The sequence below is a fragment of the Carassius carassius genome, chromosome 26 (assembly GCF_963082965.1).
Source record: "Carassius carassius chromosome 26, fCarCar2.1, whole genome shotgun sequence".
Lineage (NCBI taxonomy): Eukaryota > Metazoa > Chordata > Actinopteri > Cypriniformes > Cyprinidae > Carassius > Carassius carassius.
The window spans coordinates 8,219,099-8,238,624 of record NC_081780.1 but is presented as its reverse complement, the minus strand read 5'-3'; the positions used below and the strand labels follow the sequence as shown (position 1 = coordinate 8,238,624).

General features: G+C 38.1%; 1 protein-coding gene across 1 annotated transcript; it reads left to right on the top strand.

Moving 5' to 3' along the window:
* The first annotated feature begins 1,892 nt into the window (after positions 1-1,892).
* mgst1.1 (microsomal glutathione S-transferase 1.1) lies at positions 1,893-3,566 on the top strand. Its single transcript, XM_059510992.1, has 4 exons — positions 1,893-2,050; positions 2,810-2,935; positions 3,053-3,147; positions 3,225-3,566. The coding sequence occupies exons 2-4, from the start codon at positions 2,810-2,812 to the stop codon at positions 3,469-3,471; spliced, it is 468 nt and encodes a 155-aa protein (XP_059366975.1). The 5' UTR covers positions 1,893-2,050; the 3' UTR covers positions 3,472-3,566.
* The last annotated feature ends 15,960 nt before the right edge of the window (positions 3,567-19,526 follow it).

The window sequence follows — 19,526 nt, the reverse complement described above, 5'->3', positions numbered from 1 at the left end:
TATACAGGTATTTACACATGAGTCTGTGAAGGTACTGTTGTAATTTTACTGTCTCAACTAACAAATGTTTGTTAACAGTCAACAAGTCATTGTCACAGTGACTCAGCATTAAAAAGAGGGTCGCTATCAATGCCAACAGGCTTTTTAGGATGCATTCCAAGCTCTTTAACCTGCTTTTCTTCATTGCTTAAACAGGACCTTTTTATTTCACAGTCTTATCTTGTCTGCTTAAGGGTGCAAAGACCAGTTTGGAAGAATTTTGCAAACCCCTTTTTGTTGCATAATATGAAATGTGAAGTCACCATAAAATACAAGCATACTTGCCAGCTGTGTTATGTAGCTTACTTTAGAATGAATTAGCATTAAGGTTTGATTTGGCCAGAATACCTTACTGTACAGATCAAAATAATCAACAAACAAGCTCCACATATAAATACTGTAAACATTAGGTGACCAGGTCCATCTCGAGTATAGCAAGGAAATAAGCTGAACAGTAGGCTATTTTATAGTAGTTATGTGCACTTGCTGCGTCTGGTGTACACTGCACAGTTTTTAAAATAACTTTGAAAGAGTGCATTGGTATAAATTATTTTGTTCGATAAGGTGTGAAAATATAATCCTTAATAAGTACATTGGAATTTCTTCAAGCATAACTGTTGTGTGTTCAATAATAGCGACGTCCACTTTTGTGACCGAATCGTTCTTTTGAGCCGGATCTTTTGACAAACTGAACCTAGCCTAAATAAACAAGTTTAATAAAAGATATATTAGTAAACAAAAATGTATTGTATGAATTTTTTTTTTTTACAACATAGGATAGGCATACAAATGAATTGGATTTTAGTGTACTGTCTTGTAAATTTGATGGAGTTCCCAATTTCTTGACTCTGTTGGTCAATATTTCATGGTATAAATGAACGAAAGTATAAAGTACCTTAACTTAGTAACGGTCTATGTGTGTTTGCATATGTTAGCCTATATCTGGTATTGCCCTACTATGTTTTTGTTCTGTAATATTCTATGTCCTTGGTAGGTAATTTAGCAAAATGGATAACCTGATGAGCAATGATGTGTCCCTGCCCTTCTCCACATATGCCACTATTGTAGTCCTCAAAATGATGTTCATGGCTCCTTTAATTCTGAGTCTTTGTGGGGTCACATTTCATCCACACTGTATCTTACATTTTGGCTTTGCCCCAGCAGAGGTCTGTCCCGTTTAGTGGGAATAATCACAACTTTCTCAGTGGCCTACAGAGAGCTCACCACAGCACGAGAGAGGCCTGTTTTATATCATTTATTGTCCCTATTGTTATCTTTTCTTATTAAACTCTATGTAATTCACAATAAAATCTGTCAGCGTGTCAGCAGTATACAGGTATTTACACATGAGTCTGTGAAGGTAGGCTACTGTTGTAATGTCACCGTCTCAACAAACAAATGTTTGTTAACAGTCAACAAGTCGTTGTCACAGTGACTCAGCATTAAAAAGAAGGTCGCTATCAATGCCAACAGGCTTTTAGGATGCATTCCAAGCTCTCAAACCTTCGCTCAAAATTGTAACATATCTAGGTTTTAACATATCTAGTCTTAACTTGTCTACGTGAGAGTGGAAAGACCAGTTTGGGACTTGGGAGACATAACAAAATCAGGTTAAAGTCTATTTATGAAATGCAAAATATTGCAGCATTCAACATTTCTTATGTTTTGTTTGTGTGTGTGTGTCATATTGGTTTTAGTGTTTATTAAATAGACTATAACATAATGCACAACTTACACATGCAGTGTGACAATACTCCTGCTATGTTGTTACAAAAGAGCAATGTGTGTTCAATCGACTGAATAAATTTTTTTTATCATTATTTATTTATTTTATTCTATATTCGCTACTGTTTCAACTACAGCGACGTCCCCGAGAAATTCTATACCTCCGTGGGAATATTACGCAAAACCGGTTGCATTAATATCCCAGTTCGTTCAAATTTCTTCTGACACGCCCACCACCAAGTTAGTTCAGGAGTGAGACGCTGTGAGACCAAACGGCTTCAAAAAGGTGAGAAACGCATCAAAACACGCTAATATTGCAGCTTAGACGTCTCTTTAATCGCATGATCTTCTACTTTAGTTTTTTTTCTTGTTAATATTAAGGCTATATGAAATGCCTCGTCATACATTTTTGACATTCCAAAGAGACCGCCTTGGGCGTCCTAGATCGCTCTATTGTTTCCACTATACTCTTAAACAATCAAATCGACTAATTTATGCAGAAATACAATATTAAGCATTAGTAATTTAAAATCCTTTAAATCGTGCGACTAGTATTAAATGAGATATTTTGCTCTGTTCATGTACCCTAGCTATACTAAATGACTTTAAAAAGGCAAACTGCTAAACTGTACGTCTGTTTTAAATAAATATTTGCATATAACTGTCTTTTTTTATATTTTGTCCATTTTCGGTAAAGTTCTTTAAACAGGCTACCACATCGTTTTTAATTTGGAGCTTGGCAGTGATACTGACAAGATGCTGGAAAATCCAGTTTAAACTGGCAGCTATTTTGGAAAATGGTTTCTAGCTAGTTCAAGCTGGGATACATTGGCCAAATTAGTTTGGTAGGGCAATAGAAGTGTTGATTTAAGATATTTCGTATCACATTAAGCAGTATGTGATATTGCTTTTGTAAGACTTTTGTGTATTATTCTTCATATCTAACTAAAAAAAGAATGGTAAAAATTGTCTTTAGTTTTTGTATGGTATTATTTATATTGCTCTTTGTTGTTTCCCATTTGTATTCACTGCTGTCTGAATAAAGATGGCAGAAGTTGTACACATGATTGACAGCGAGGTTTTCCTGGCCTTCTCCACATATGCAACCATAGTCGTCCTCAAAATGATGCTCATGAGCTTAATGACCTCATACTTTCGCTTGACTAAACAGGTACGCAATTTATTGTGCTCGATTTACTGCTTATGCAACCTGCATTCTATATTTCCAGTATTTTTCAATGGGCTGTCAAGCACTTATTTTGTTAATCTTGAATGGCTCCTCTTTTAGGTTTTTTCAAACCTGGAGGACACCTCCTTGGCGAAGACCACAGAAGACAGGAAGAAGCTGGTCAGGGTTGATCCCGATGTGGAAAGAGTGCGACGGTAATCATATAAATGTGAGCGATGGAGGTGCTACTGAAATTGTCTCTCTCTCTGATGCCTTTGCTCTTGAATCACAGGTGCCATCTGAATGACCTGGAAAACATTGTTCCCTTTGTGGTGATCGGTCTTCTGTATGCACTCACCGGGCCTGATCTCTCCACAGCTCTTTTGCACTTCCGGGTGTTTGTAGGGTCACGTTTCATCCACACAGTTGCCTATGTGATGGCTCTGCCCCAGCCTACCAGAGGGCTTGCCTTTGGTGTGGGGCTGTTCACAACTTTTTCTATGGCTTACCGGGTGCTCACCACAGCGCTTTTTCTCTAATGGATAACATTAACTTCATTAAAAACCATTTAGTTTGAGCCGACATGCTTTTTTACAATGTTGCGTGAAATAAATTTGTTTAGGAACAATTCTAATGATGTTTTTGTGTGTTCTATTGGCTTTCAGTACCACATTCCCATGAATGCACTTTATAGAGTGAATGAAAACTAAATATACGGCCTAATACTGCTGATAATATTTAGCTAATTAAAGTAAGTGGTTGCAATGATGCTTTTACAGTTGCAAGTGTGCTAAAAACAGTGCATGTTCTGTCCACTAGAGGGAGCTATTTGAAAGCCCAAGTGGTACTAATGTTAAGTTCAATGTTTGTTTAATGCACATGGAGCACCTCTTTATTTATTTATAACGCACCCTTGGCATGCAGGCACAAAAACTAATTTCTGTGCACTCTATCTGACCGTATTCTGCCTTAGTAGATAGAGTAACCTGTTTTATATAGCCACACTGCTAACATTCGTAAAAATAGCCCTGCTTAACAGAACAAGGTATGCTATCTTATTATTCGTACTCCGCTCATTATCTTGATATATTATGAAGAGCTTCATTATTAATGTCATGCAACTATGCACAATCACTGTAATAATTAGCCTTAGATACAAATTAAATGTTTCAGTGTTTTTACTATTGAGTGTTTCAGTCTTAATAAGATTTAAAAAAAAGTTCTGTTTTTGAGGTTGTAATATCTAAATTCCCTTTGTTTTGAAAAAATACAGGACCTCCACACAGCTATGTCCAATATAAATCTTCTGGAATCAACTCTACAACTGAAGCAAAGCAAGAAATTACATGAAATAAAATGAAAGTAAGAGAAAATATGAATTAGTATATTTTAGACTGAAAGTATGTTGTTCACCATTGCAGGAATTCAGTTCTACACTGTCAGAAATCAGGGATCTTGGAATTTATCTGTTGGTTGTTGCTTTGATTATTATGAAAAGTGAATGTTGTGTGAGCCAGATCACTGGACTAGCAAGACATTTTGATGAAAATTGACCTTAATGCATGGATGTTTTGTTAACATTAAGACTAGCGATGTGCATTAAAAACCGAATCAATTCTGATCATAAGACTTTTGAACAAGATGTCTTAAATGAGACCATTTTATATTAAGGTCTCTTACACTAGTTAAACCTCCCCTGTGTTTTGAATGTATGAGCATCCTTCAGCTGCTTTGTCCTTCTCTTTAACCAGCTCTCTCTTGATGTCACTGTAAATACTACTACTTAGCCCCAAGGTCGCCACGGCTGGCCATGCATATGCCCTGTAAAGGCTTTTTCTCATTTGTTTTGGGTCTGTGCCCAGCTCCAGGGTGTGCAATATTTCAGTCAAGCCAAGCATTTTACAGGCTGGCCAGATGAAGAACAGCTAAACCTTGCTCTGTGATCAATAATGACTGATCCGCCCACAAGGGGCTCTCCGTCCGCTGGGGAAAAGCAGGGGTCCGGCCTATCTGACAAGATTTTTTTGGTGGAAACTCAAGGCTCTTGGAGTCAACCTTGAAGTTGTTCTTTAGATGTCCGTTCAGTAAACAGAGTCGAGACTGACATATGCTTGAAAAAAGTGCTAGTGGTCTATATATTGATAGACAGATGCTGTAATGGTGTATTCCTCCCACGCTGTTTCTATATTGCAACAGACACCATATATTTCTCAGATCTTCCCACTGCCATATTGTAAGGCTCGTTAACTGTACGGCCGCTTAATTAGGCAGCACTTCAAAGTCATGACGTGGCCCTGCATCAAGGTTTAGAAGAGATTTATATCACACAATGGCTCCATGGGTCCTGAAAAATTAATGAATGCTTAGCCGGGATCCGACTTATAGGCGACACGGTGCAATATAAATCAATTTGAGTTTGAGCCTTGCAATCTGGAACGGACTGTATCTGCTGGATTAGACGTTTTTAGAGCTTTTTTGGAGGTGCATCAGTAGAAATGCGGATGAAATAGGTCAGAGGCGAGATGTGAATGCACAGTCTCCTGACATTTCTTCAATGACGGCATGCTTGCATTCTTGCTTTCTCATACGAACTAGCGACTTGTGAGTTTATGTGAAGTAATTATGGGTGCAGAGATCAGCCATAATCACAATGAGACAGTAGCGAGCGCAGGTCAGGACCATATGTTTGACTCCTTTCTCAGCTCCAGAACAGACTTCAGTGGAATGCGAACATAATAAAGACTAACTAATGCCTTTCGCATTGCTGTTGTCTACTCTGCCCTTCATCTCTACTGAAGCCCATTACTGAGCTCAGAGAATTACAGCAAACTCGCCTTTTTTTTTTTGCACTTGTCAGTGCCATTTATACACAGGAAGTCATATTATCTCATGTGGGGTAAAACTCGCATTGAAATGGCCACTTGAAGGCCAAATAAATCTACCTAAAATGCTCAGTGAAGCAAATGCCCTGTGTTGACTCAATGATTTCAGCATATTTATCTCAGCATTACGCCTAATAGATGGCCTGTAGGCCAGAAGGCATGAGGAAGTGGTGCTTCAGCTAACATTTAAGCATAAGCATCATTTCGGTGCTTATGTTAACCTATTTTTGTTGCATGTCGGACAAAGAATAACCTGAAATCGCACTTGAAACCTTTTTACCGGTGTGATCTTGTGCAATTTAGATTTATGAAGCAATAGGTGAGCAATGAGCTCTTATATTGTATGAAAAAAGATGCATGCTCACATGCACTTTCTATTCAGTAAACCTACCTGAATCTGGATGATTTACGCTATTTATAACTACACTTTGGGGATTATTTAACAAGTCTGGGATCTTTGATCGTATAAATTATATTTCATGATGATCATGTTTGTAGTTCTCAGTAGCAGGTTTCTCTTCATAATTGAATTGAGATTGCATTTTAAATTCCAACACAATTCCTGAATTTGAATTGAGGTAGCAAACAGGATGCAGAAGTGTCTTTAATATAATTAAAAGAAAAATCTTATTTAATAAACTTTTTTTTCTTATTGTTATTAACCCTTTGCAAAGACCTGCCCTCCTTTATTACTGTTGCTGTGTCAGACAATTCCACTGACAATAATCTACTCTCCTGTCTGGTTTGTTTGTCAGACAAAAATGGCAGATTCTGTATTATGATTGGTCAGATCGCCTGTCAATCAAACTCCAGGCAAAAGCTCAACTAAGTAAATTCCCTTTTCCATCTTCTCAATTCATAGGCCATTCAGCTTCCTGTGGGGTGTGGTTAATTCTTATGAGTTCAGTTCGAGACAACTCTTTAAAGTCCTGTGCAATAGCTCATTCTTCATAACCATCATGTTAAGAAATGCTGAATTTACAAGTTTAAAAAAAAACTCAGTTCTGTTGTTGCAGTTACTCTGCTGCTTTGTTTACACGTGCAGCTTTAAACAGGCCTTATAGAAGAAATGATTCAACTCACACCTCGAATCCCATAACAACAGTCACTAAGGCAACGCCCTGACCCAATCTACTCTGAGCATTGGAAAGCGTGACCTTTACACGTGTTTCAGTAGGAGATTTTGAGTGTTGGAGCTAGGGGACTGTTAGACTTGGCTGGGGTCAGCAGATATTCTATGCTGATTTTAGTGATTGGATTGCAGGTGACTACCATAAGCATTTTAAATGATATTGATTTATCCTCTCGCCTGCTGTAATTGAACACCACGACCAAGCCCCTGCACCTTCTCGCATTAATGAAAAAGCATTTGGTGGCCTGAGGAGCGCCCATAAAGAGGAAAGGATCTGGCTAGAAGGGCCAATCAATTGGCAGTTTGCCACAGCAACAAAGGAATTGTTCAATTAATATCCTATCTCTGGTTAATTTAGCTGCTTAGCATCCCAGCTCCCCTCGCATTATACACAGGGAATGTCGAGGTAGCACTGGGACTTGCCTCAATTTGGATGCAAACGTCCTCCATGTTTCTCATCTGGACAAGAATAATAGAAGAAAATGTTGTTTCCTGAGAGCTTCCTGCCAGATAACCCCCCTAGTGTAATAACCTTGGGAGTTAATCAACTTCTTTTAAATCAAATGCCTAATTTGAAAGATAATTATAATTTGGCATTTAGATAACATTGACTAAGCACTTGATTGAGGCAACAGGACAAAAAACAGGCCTAATGGCAATTCTTCCCATGAAAGCACCGTCAAATAAGTTTCGTATCTACAATATTCCGTCGCGCTCTTATGCGGAGCTATATTTGGCGCTCAGATCAATTAATGAATGGAAAAACTCCACCTGGGAGACACGCTCGCACGTTCTCCATTTTTCACCCACCTTTCCAGCACCTCGGGAGAGTGCGCAAATTTCTTGTTTTAATATTTTAGCGCTCTGACTTAAGCTTCGGAGTTCTCTGCAGGTAGCGTACTAGATCATCCTGACATTTCAAAGTACTGAAACCTTTGGAATAAAGTGTTTTTTATTTCATTCTATTAACATAATTTATGTTTGTCAGAGAGCCCACCTCTGTGGAAGTCAAGTAGGGAGGGGTCTTGCCATAATTCATCGTCACATGGTTCTCTGTGTGTTCATGCATGTGTGTGTGAGAGACGCATGATAGCGGCCACGTGACATTCGACTTCATTACTCTGGCCTGAAACATTGATGAGGCAGAGAATAGACTCAGCCGTCACCATTTGGTGTCTGTTATCATGAAAAGATCAAGCACTTTTTCCCACTTGGGCAGAAAGTTGATGTGATGTCATCTTGATTTCAGCCAATTACACTAAAGATTAGATCCAATGAGTCGATGGTGGATAGCATGTGAACATTTTTCTGAACTGACTCTCGTCTTCCGATCTGTCAAACATTTGTGTTACCTTTTATGAAATCGTTTTTTCCACTTTTAAAATCAAAGAAACTGTTTACTGAAGTTAATGTTACCTTTAAGGAATTTCCTAAAACAGTTTGAAGCTAGGTATGCCTTATGAATACTTCGGCAGTTTGATTACTATTACTAAGTGTTTTAAGAGGTTGCTCACAGTTTAGGTTTATGCTTTTTAATGTTGCTTTGTTTTCAATATCTCACAGTCCAGTCTATGAGATGTTTTCTGTTCTCTGCTTTTAATGATTGTGTAGAAGAGAAAAGAATGGAAAGTCAAACTTAAATTTCCTGGATGAGCACCAGAGCCCAATGTACCACTTTGCCAGTACTCTGACATGTTTTCCATTTAAATGGTTTCCAGAAAGTACATTGAATTTTGAGTGTCAACTTGTCATTATAGACAAATGTCAAGACAAACTTTAGATGTTGATTTGCCGGTCATTTGAATTGATGTGGCTCCCTGGTTGGAGCTATGAATGGTTTCTAGTTAAAATGTGTTCTGAGTGGTTGCAAAGTCCATAGTCAGAGTTTATGTTTCTTTGTTTCAAATATCTCAGAAACTAGGCTTTGACTTTGACAGTCTTTCTGTATGTTGTCCACTTTCATTGATCCTGTAGTATTGGAAAGACAAGAAGATTATGGGGAAATTGGTGGGAATGAACTTGAATTACTTGCATGAGTACCTCAGCTCAATGTGCCACCGTTTTCCATTTAAATTATGTCCAGAAATACACTGACATTTAACTATTAACTAAAGAGGACAAGAAATGTGTTAAATGTTGGTTTGTCAGAATGGTTTGAACAGCTTATCCCTCTGAGCCTCTTCATTTTTGGGACGTAACTTTTATTATTTCGAATTTTGAGGGGATTTTATGATGCTATTTTTATTTATGGGCTATTTTTCCATGAAAACTCTGAGCCCTTCCATTTTTTGGGGTCACATTTGGTACCTTTATTGTCAAAAGTGACGAATATATTTAATAATATATATTTTAAAAATTATTATTTAGAATTTTGAGGATACTTTATGATACTTGGCAATATTTCGATCATTTTTATGAGCTATTTTCTCCTCAGTCATTTTTGAACACAAGGGTACCAAGTGTTACTTATTTACTTTTCGATGCTTTAGCATATCCAGTCTTGTCAACAATTTTTTTTTTGTCACATTAGTTGTGTAAGTATACAAGTCACCAAGTTTTATTCCATTCCGATTAAGCAAAAAAAAAAAAAAAAAAAAAACAATTAAGACCTTATATTGTTTTAAAATTAGGCAATTTGGAGACGGATTAGATGGTGGTTGATAGGGAGCTATGAATGGTTTCTAGTCTGTTTCCAGGTAGCTAAAAAGACAGGAAATTATGTTTGGAATGAGACTGAAAATGCTAGCTGTACTCAAACTTGAATTGCCCACATGAGCACATCAGCTCAATGTACTGGGCCATGGCTCAAGCATGTTTTCCATTTAGGGCAATCTTATTGGATTCAGCCAACTTACAAACTTCACACTCTGAAGATGAATGTGGCATTGAAGGCTCTGGACACAAAATACAAGAATTTACCTTAACAATGTAATCTGAGGGAAGGATACATTTGATTTATTTGACAATATTGTTGTATTGATTAGAATGTATAGATTCTTATCACAGTTTTGTGTGGATCCATCCAGTCAGTTCTCCAGTATATGCAGTAGACCTTCAATACTCTTGTTTCATGACCCCATTGGGCATACACACATCACATCTGAGTCCTTGTGCTGTTACAATGGCAAAAGATTGAACTGATTTAGCTTCCCCAACTGCTTAAAATGCTTCAGTGTGAGTGTTCATAATGTCGCTGTTCTTGAGAACATCTTACAAAAGTTGTTTCCTCTGTGGGCGAATCTAGACTTTTCCAAAGTTCCAGTGAAACAGTATGTTGCATGCTGCAGCGAAGGTGCAATGGGATTGTCTCTCAGCATCACTTCGGCTGCACCTTCATGCGGCCATGATCAGAGACCGAGCCGAAGCCAGTCAGAGGCCCCGGTTTGGAGCTTCGCTGCTTTCTGAAGGAAAATCAATAACCTGGAGGCAAGCTAATTAACTGAAAATCATTTAACCCTGTCTCAGCAATACATAAAAATGTGGCTGCTATGAGGAGCAGAGTTAATAATAGATAAATCTGCCCAGTTTTATGAAAGATATAAAAGCTGCTTCAGAGGCTGTGAGGGACCTGAGGGAGACGGCTGGCAGCTCAATCACTCTGGAAATATCATTCAAATCCATCCTGTCAAAAACCTACGATCAGAATAGTACCGGACACAACTGATTCAAGATGTCATAATAGAAGTGAAATTGATGCTGTCCGGCTCTGTCAATTACAGCCATGGACCATAATAGACTGCATGTTACAAAGGTGTTGCAGCATTATACATGTGTCTTTACAGAAGAAAGCACAGTCCTCTCAAACCTTTACAGTCTGGTGGAAAAGCTGGGAAACTCACATTTTGAACCTGCGGTGCAGATGTTTGATTCCTTCCTGACTTGACAGATAATTGTGGTTGTAGCATCACCATTACCGTCGCAAGTCCAGGGTGTGGAAGGCACATCCTAAAAAGTCCAAACACAGATTTATTTGGTCTTCGTATACTGCGCTTTTGCTCACCCTGTGGCATTCGCCAATCAATAATTGAACAGACCGAGGATAATAGCTTCTACGCACACCGTGCCATTTCTGAACACGCAGGAACATGGGAGAAACTCATCTGGAGGTGAAATAAATTGCTGCTTGAATTTCAAATGCAGCCTGAAGGATAGACAACTTCAGAACGACTAGTGTATTAATGTTTGGCAGCATTAGAGGCACAAGTTACATGTTTGTTTCTTTTGAGGACAGTTAGATATGTCTGTAAATCAAAACTATCATTAACCATCAAGAAAAGTATAGTTTAATCACACCAAATATTTGTACTCCCTTCCCCTTAGGTTTTTGACAAAAACATTAATGTAAATCAATATTGAATCGATATATGGTTTATTTACTTAATTTTAGTGATCAAAAACATAATATTTTGATATTTTACATTCTATGTGCAACCCTGTTACTGCATCATTTCCACTCATTACTACTACTACTACTACTACTACTAATAATAATAATAAAATTTCTTAGAATTGTGACACTCAAGGCATAACATTTCATCTATGATCTCCAATAATTATTTTTCTTCAGAACATTTATTACTCATTCAAACGTTCAACCCTGTTGCTCAATTTATGGTAAAAAAAATTTCCTCTTGATTTTTGTGTGATACATATATATTTAAAACCATTTTATAATAGTTTTTATATTTTTTAATATATATTAAAAATTTTCACTATTTATTTTTTCCCACAATTTTTAGGCCAATTTTTCTATTTGTGTAGGAAACTTACCATAATTTGTTGCAGTAGTATGAATTTTAGATGTAAAGACAGTCACAATAACTTGAGTACTATTGTTTTAGTGTTGCTATAAGTGTGAACCCTTATTTTTTCGGTGCATCTCTGCACAAACGTTTAAAACAGTTGGTGTTATTTGTTTAAATAGGTTCTAGTTGTAGGACCTCAATGTTGGTTAAATTGAAAGTTCTTGATTTTAATGGTGCCTTGAGTTGTCGGTAGTTCAGTGCTGGGGTTCAGATCTGGCTTGGGAGATTTTGATCCAAACAATGGCAGAAGTCCTTCTAGAGACAAATAGGGATGAACTCTATGAGCAGACAGGCAGGTGATAACCGAACACCATTAAGTGCGTGGCCTGCAAAAACCTCCATGAGCTGTGAAAAAGCTCCATTACTTTAGGGTAAAGAGGGGTGAAACGCAGAAAGGCACTTTTCTGCTGGGAGCAGGCCTTAATGTGGTGCAAATGGGCAAGAGTGCATTGTCACCTCCAGACTTGATGCACTACCATTCCAGCCTGACAGACGCAGTGCTCTTATTGCCCATACACGCCTGCTTTGTTACCACAGACACCGAGCAACGCTTCCAAAGAATGGATTGTGTAACACCCATCAAGCCTTTCAAAAATACTCAGGGTTTAGGGTGTATTTGAGACATTTTTAACACATTTTCGTAGAGCTAATGGCTCAGTGCACATGCCACTAGTTAAATCGCATCAGGCTTTTCACCCAATTACGACTTTGTGTTTACAAAGCATCACAAAATTGTTGCTCAAAAGGGAACGCGGTGGATTTGCTCTCATTGGTCCAGCCCGTCAGTCATCTATACCAATTGTCGCAGCAAGGGTACATGGTCTAGATTACTCTGGATGTGTGGACTCTCCAGCTAAAACATCCCTGCCAAGACCAACAGCAGATTCCTGGGCAGAAGGAAGACGCGAGAGAGAGGGTAGTTACAAGAGTGCTTATTACTTCTCACAAACCTTGGTAGCGAGGCACAGGGCGGCAGATTAATTTTTGACGACGCAATCGATTGTGAGAGACTTTTTTTACCCCTTTCCTCCCATCTTTTACCACAGACACGTCTAATTTGTTGCTTATCTTTCGCCGACTTTGAGCATTGTTAAATTGTACCTTTCAGCTGTTTAATATTGCTTGCTGCCTCGCAAACACTTGATATTTTACCGGCAATCCTCAAAAAGGGAGATGGAAGACTCGGTAACAAGATGCTCTGGGTGCGATTCGGATCGTTCTCATCTTAATATGGCCTCTACGTCCCGCTCTGAGTCTCTTTCATGACAGAGGTGCCTGTGTGAAATGCTGATGTGGAGTCTTTCCCTCTTTATACAACTCTCCCTCAGGTCTTTCTTCTCCCCGTTCTCCCTCCTGGCAATAGATCCGATCTCCTCAGGGGAAATCATTACATGGCATCATTACCATCCCAACACTTTCATCCACCAAACCTAGTTTCAAACCCTCGTCATTTGATTAAGTTTAAGGAGGAGTGTGGTGGTGGTGGTGGTGGTGGGGGGGGGGGGGGTGGTGGTAAAATGGCCGAATTAATAAATAGCTCCTGGAGGGCTCTTTTTAAGATCGTGGGTGCTCGTAGGATACAGAGAGTTCAATATGGTCCAGAGGGAGGCTTTTTTTCTTTCACGTGGTGCTTGTTTTTGAGCGGAGAGCTGTGATTGCGGGTGGAGATTCGGCCTAGCAGATGTTCTGCGACTCCTTGCTTTATTTGCAATGGAAATGAGTTTTGTGGGCTGCTTCACGGAGGTCATTTGTGTCTAATATTTTCAGTTATCCAACTTTGTTTCTTTCCAGCACAACAAGAGATGGTAGAAACTAGATTTTCACCTTTTCTGAAGATGAAAATTGGAGTTTGCCTGTGTGAAATTCATGATTCATGATCATCATTTTTGAGTGGTTGCCAGTGCATTGCTATGTTGTTTTGGAAATAGTTTTAAAGCTCGTTTGCTCAATGCATTTTTGTTGGTTAAAGGGATAGTTTACCCCAAAATTAAAATTCTGTATCTTGTCGCAAATTGCGGTGAAAAGTCCTACACAATGGTAACAGTGTGATTAAGGAGTGTATATATCTATACTGCACTTCGATAATGCGGCTAATATAGGAATACAGCTGATTTGTGTTTACTTAATCTCTGTTTACATGGTAGATTCTTAATCCGAGTTTTGTTTTAATCCTGTTAAAATTAGATTATTGTTGGCCATGTGCACTTACTCAATGTAAAGGTGTGGTCATATTAGCAACATTTAGGCAAATTTTGTTGGGAAAAAAGACCATTGTCAATTGCGTGACAATGCATGAATCACAGCTCACACAACAGGTTTCTGTTGGTTAACGCATGAATTTATGTCACCAACTTTAACTGAAGAAAAATCTGTGCGGGGAACTTTTCGTACTCAAGTACTTTGTTCGGTCTTTTGCGACCACTTCTGTTGTTTTGTGCTGTCCAGGTCTCTGAATTGTTCGCGTGCGTAGTTTTCTAGGAGGTGCTCGAAGGTGACATGGAGAGACGGGAAATAACAGTGTGCTTTATTTTCCCAAGCCTGTAGTGGGCTGGCAATAGTAAAGCTTTCAGACAACCATCCAAGAACTAATCACTCACATTTAGAATTCGCTCAGAGGTTCAGAGCGAGCGTCACACACACTTTCTCTCTCCATCTCACTACTGCTCTCTTTGCCCAACCCACGTATCTGACCCAGGACCAGAAAGCACAGCAGGAGTGTGGGCGTACTTTTCCAGCTTCATCCAGAGGTCACAGGTCACCAGTCGAGGAGGAAAACAGACGTCTTTTATCGCCATATACTATTATAAACACACTTAACTGGCAAATAAACAAACAGGGGAGATGAGCGGACAGCAACGTCCATTATTTTGCACATTTCGTGATTAAGGGAATGAAGAGTTCCCTCGCCGTATTCCTGCTCGAAGAACATTGTCAGAATCTGTTGTTTTTGTTGCAGCTACTTTTCTTCTTGATGTTAGCTTACAATCTCTGATCAGTTAGTGATGGGTCAGTGATGAGATTCCAGTCTCAGGTCCAGAGTAAAGTTAAAGTCTCATCAGGTATTACAGCCGTCACAAGCGTGATGGTGGGCAGCAATTACACGGCTCCGCTGCTCTCCGGTGATTCCTGTCAAAACGGATGTCGTGGATTGGAAGGGTCCACTGGCCCGGGTCCCCTGGGTGCCCATTAGAAATGTGGCTCAGTGGGCTGATCAGCACCCCATACTCTTCTTTCTTTTCATTTTTTTTTCTTTTTGCTAGCGCTGTGGATACAAGGTATGGAATGCTTACTGAAAGACTTCTCAACCTGTATTGGTTCGCAACCCATTTTTATGTTTCAAAAGTCTTGTGACCACAACCACATAAAAAAAATAAATAAAAAAAGTTATACATTTTTGAATTTCAAAGGTGACAAATTACAGTCTTATGGGCCATACATATTTGCTTTGAAAAATGTGAGACACGGACACTGCAATGGTGAAATAAATAAAATAAATAAGACTCAAGAACTCAAGAAACTTTAGAAAAATAAAAATAATATAAATAATACTAGTTTTTGTTTTTAGTAAAAGCTTATTTTTAATATATTCATACTAATAATATTAACAATAATGACAATAATAATTTATTATTATTATTATACAATTAATAGTAATACAGACATTTGGCTTTCTTGTTTATTGTCTACAAAAAATCGTGTATTATCTCACTCAGAGGTTTATATATAATTGTAAATGTGCTTATTACGAAATAACTATTAGTGTTGTTATTGTTGTTAATTTATTTTTAACAATATTTGATAATAATATTAACATGAATAAATATTATTATTATTAGTATTACTAATAGAGTGTTATGTAATTGTGTATATATAATTTCAGAAATTCAGAAAGTGTATGAAAAAAATCAGTAATAATAATTATAATAATAAAAGTTGTATATAATAATAAAAGTATATATATATATATATATATATATATATATATATATATATATATATATATATATAATATATATATATATATTAAATACAGATGTTAGGCATTATTGTCTATAAAATCAAAATCAAAGACATTTTTCTCCGACAGCATCTCAGTAATAATTATAAATTTACATATAAATTTCATTATACTGAATTTGTGAGGTGGTGTTCATCTTTTGAAAATCACGTCTAGTAACAATGCATTTTGAATCCAAGAGCATGTCCTGTGTGACCACTGACCAGTCCCTCACAGTTGCAAGCATTCATTTAATTTCTGCTATTATATGCTGTATTATATCTATTGGATCAGTATCTGGATTTAATACAAATAAACTGTTGAATTCTGAAAGCCAAAGGTAGTTTTAGATCACTTGGTAACCTTCACCTACTGCTGCCTTATTACATTTAGTTTCCCTTTTCATCAAGGTCGATTTAGCCTCCATTTCACGTAATTAAAGAAAAGCTGTGTATTTTATACATAGCTCTAATCTATTATTCTAAGTCAAGCTCAGAGAAATAAATACAGTTTATGCTAACACAATTCATGACCTGCGAGCCCAGAGTCGAGAACCTCTGGCTTATTGTGTTTGTTAGGACTGCTTTTGTGATTTGAGTCCACGCTAAGAAGTAGAATTTGGTTTAGGCAGCTCAACCTTGCACCTGTTAAAATCGCAGCAATAGTGTGCAGAAATCCTTGGGCGCAAACATAACCTTCACAGATGTGGTAGTGCACAAGCACTCCTCCAGTAAATGAGGCCATAAAAGCCAGGAGTCCAATTATGCACCTGAAATAAAGCTCTCATCCAGCGAAGGCTTCGGCTTGACGCTCAAGGCCACAAGTATGAACCGGCCCGGGTCTTCGAGCGCTAATGCCTAACAGATCAACATTCTTCTCATATCGCTCATTGGGTGCTGGAGGAATCACAAGCCCATCTGCCGCAAATAAGTCTCGGAGGAGGGTTTGTGCTTGTTCCTGAGTTTGCTTGAGATGAGGTAGTGCTGTTCTTATCTCACCGGACTTCAGTTTAACAGGCTTTAGTCGGTTCCTGTAGCAGTGCAGCAATGTTTGATTACTCTTAAATCACCCGCTGAGAAAACCTGGAGCTCAGCTCTCCCTGTTGCTGCAGCCATTTCAGCCTGGAAAAATAAGATGTTTCAAGTCGTTACGCCTGTCCCGTGTACGTAAGCCTGAGGTAGGGACGGTAGAAAATAGCCTTGAATAATCTCAAATATTTGCTTTGAAAGGGTTTGTGAGGGTGTTGTCAGGAGTTACGCGTGTCTCGCACCCCCTGCTGAATACAATCATTTCTCCAATTTAGTATAAATTAGGTCAAATGGGAATAGCCCGTCATAAACGGCTAGAGCTATTCTCAGCTCCAGCTGTGTAGATGTACTTGAAAGAAGGTGTTAACTAAGACACTGAAATAGCCATTAGCGCTGCTATGCATGACTGGATCACATGCAATCTTCATTTAAATTCCACAAATCTGGGTCTTTATAACTCAGTGATGTACGTTTGCTGACCTGAGGTGTACATCCTGATATGGTTTACTAAACTGGAGGCCACTAGGGTGTGTAAAGTAATTTTTTTTTACATAAATAGAAAAGTGACATAATAATGATACAAAAGAAGTAATAATGATGATGAAGTTTTGGCATGAAACTAGATGGCACAGTCTGATAGATCTAATATGACATAATGACATCATCACGTCAGAGCTGATCGGTTCTCTCCTGTAGTGGTAGCTGATGAGGATGCTGCTCAACATTCAAATGCTTGGCTAGTGTTTGCTGTAGCAGTTGCAGCACGCTTCAGAAACCCTCCACCACCTTCCCCAGCTCCACCTGCATAGGTGGGTGTATGGGTGTGTTTTCTTATATCTCCATTTGTCTGGCTTGTGCAGTTCAATGTCACTGCTGGGCCTTCCTGGTGGACGAATCCTAGTCCATCTGGTTTAGGTTAGTGTGCCACATCAAAAGGGAGAACTTCACAGGGCCTGCGAACTCCGAATCTCTCTCAGTTCGTTTGTCTGGGCTGTGCTATCCAGAGCACATTACTGATAATGGCAGGCAGCCTTTGCAGATCTGTCTGTGTCGATAACATGTCTTGCATTCTTTAAATAACAGATCACAGATCAGCTGAATGAGCCCTGTGGAATAAATTGCCAGTGACATTTTAGGTAAAATAACTAGAATTCTTCCTACCTAACAACGTATGATGAGCCACTTATGTGCATCTGCGGAGTTGAGATTGATGCGAGGATGGAGAGGCATGTTTGTATGTGCGTGCAAGCTTGGGTTTTTTGTGGTGTGTGCATCTTCATTATAGACCCCTGACAGTCCTGTGGTTGTGTACCATGAACACAGATTGTTGTTTTAATGTTTATGGTAATTGTTTAGGAAGTGAATCACACGTCTCGTCTGATACATGGTTTGTTTCAGAATGAACATAAAAAGTAATTTCATTTTCAAACTGAGACTTAAAAGCAAAAGCTCACATAAAACTCAAGTTCATCCATCTGTTTGTGGAACTTTTTAAATCAACAAGAAAACCTCTGCTAGTGTTGTTTAAAAGTGAGTTGATCTTGTTTTAAGGATTGTTCAACTGTAAAACAAGGCAAACTGCATCCTTATCAAATGTCTTACTATAATGATTACTATCGATTTTCTTGATATACTCAATAAATCATGCTTGATAACAGGTGTATGTTTAGGCTAAAAATAGCATTTTAGTTTAAAGCTTATGTTAGCTAAATTCGGACAGTTTAAATTTATTGGTGCATGTTTAGGCTAAAAATAGCATTTAGCTTAGATTAGGTTAGCTTAATGTTGACAACTTAAATTAATTGGTGCATGTTTAGGTTAAAAATACTATTTAGCTTAGCATAAGTTAAATGTTGACATGACAAATTTACATTAGTTTAAATATTTCAGCTGCTCAAATTTACTTTCAAATCCAGCTTTATGTATAAAACATCTTCTTTTACTGATTGTATGGTGATTCTAGTCAGGAATGAGGTAGAAAAGATATTGTTTGTAGCTTTCTATTCAATGCTAAAGGCTAATTTCTCACATAAACATCCCCACAGGCCCTATTCTTGTACAAATACCTGAGACACACCATATGGAACAAAGACAAAACATAAATTGTACTGAAATTGTATTTATACTAATTAATGTTTGATCTATCAAAGCATTTTTTTTATTAAGCAGGATAAACAAACATAATAGTGTCAACATTTTCTGCGCACTCTTTTCTTATATAAGGATCTACATAGATCATATTTGACCAACTTTTGCAGCTTTTCTGAACAAAAAGGCTAGCAAAATCCAGATTTGTGAATGTTAAGTGTGATTAGGAATGTGTTTTATACACTGAGTACAGCGATTAACATTATCCAGAACCTATTACAATGTCTTTATCAGGTGTTGTTTTTGAGTAAGAAAATGTCATTGTGTTTTGCCAATACCAGCTAATGATCCGCTAATCAGGAATGGGAAAAGAGTTTATTGAGCATCCGTACTAGCCATTGGCTAATCTATCCGAGGGCTGTTTTCCACTGGGTAGCATATACTCGAATTGGACCAAAAATTCCATTATCGGTGCAATAAAGAGCTAATGACCCAATGATGGGAATATATTCGCTGTGGCATCCATCTCTACGAAGAGGCCGAAGGATAAGGAGTCATTAAGACAGTGTTATCTGGTCCAGATAGCATTGGCATGTCTACGCAGATCATTATTTTTGCCCCTGGAGCCGTTTGCCAAACGAGAAGAGCCGTGTGAGCGAAGC

Bases quoted from the DNA above. Each gene is read 5' to 3' on its own strand.
- mgst1.1 (XM_059510992.1), top strand. From the start codon at position 2,810: ATGGCAGAAGTTGTACACATGATTGACAGCGAGGTTTTCCTGGCCTTC. The intron at 2,936-3,052 runs GTACGCAATTTA...CTCCTCTTTTAG, and splicing joins ACTTTCGCTTGACTAAACAG to GTTTTTTCAAACCTGGAGGA. The intron at 3,148-3,224 runs GTAATCATATAA...CTTGAATCACAG, and splicing joins GATGTGGAAAGAGTGCGACG to GTGCCATCTGAATGACCTGG.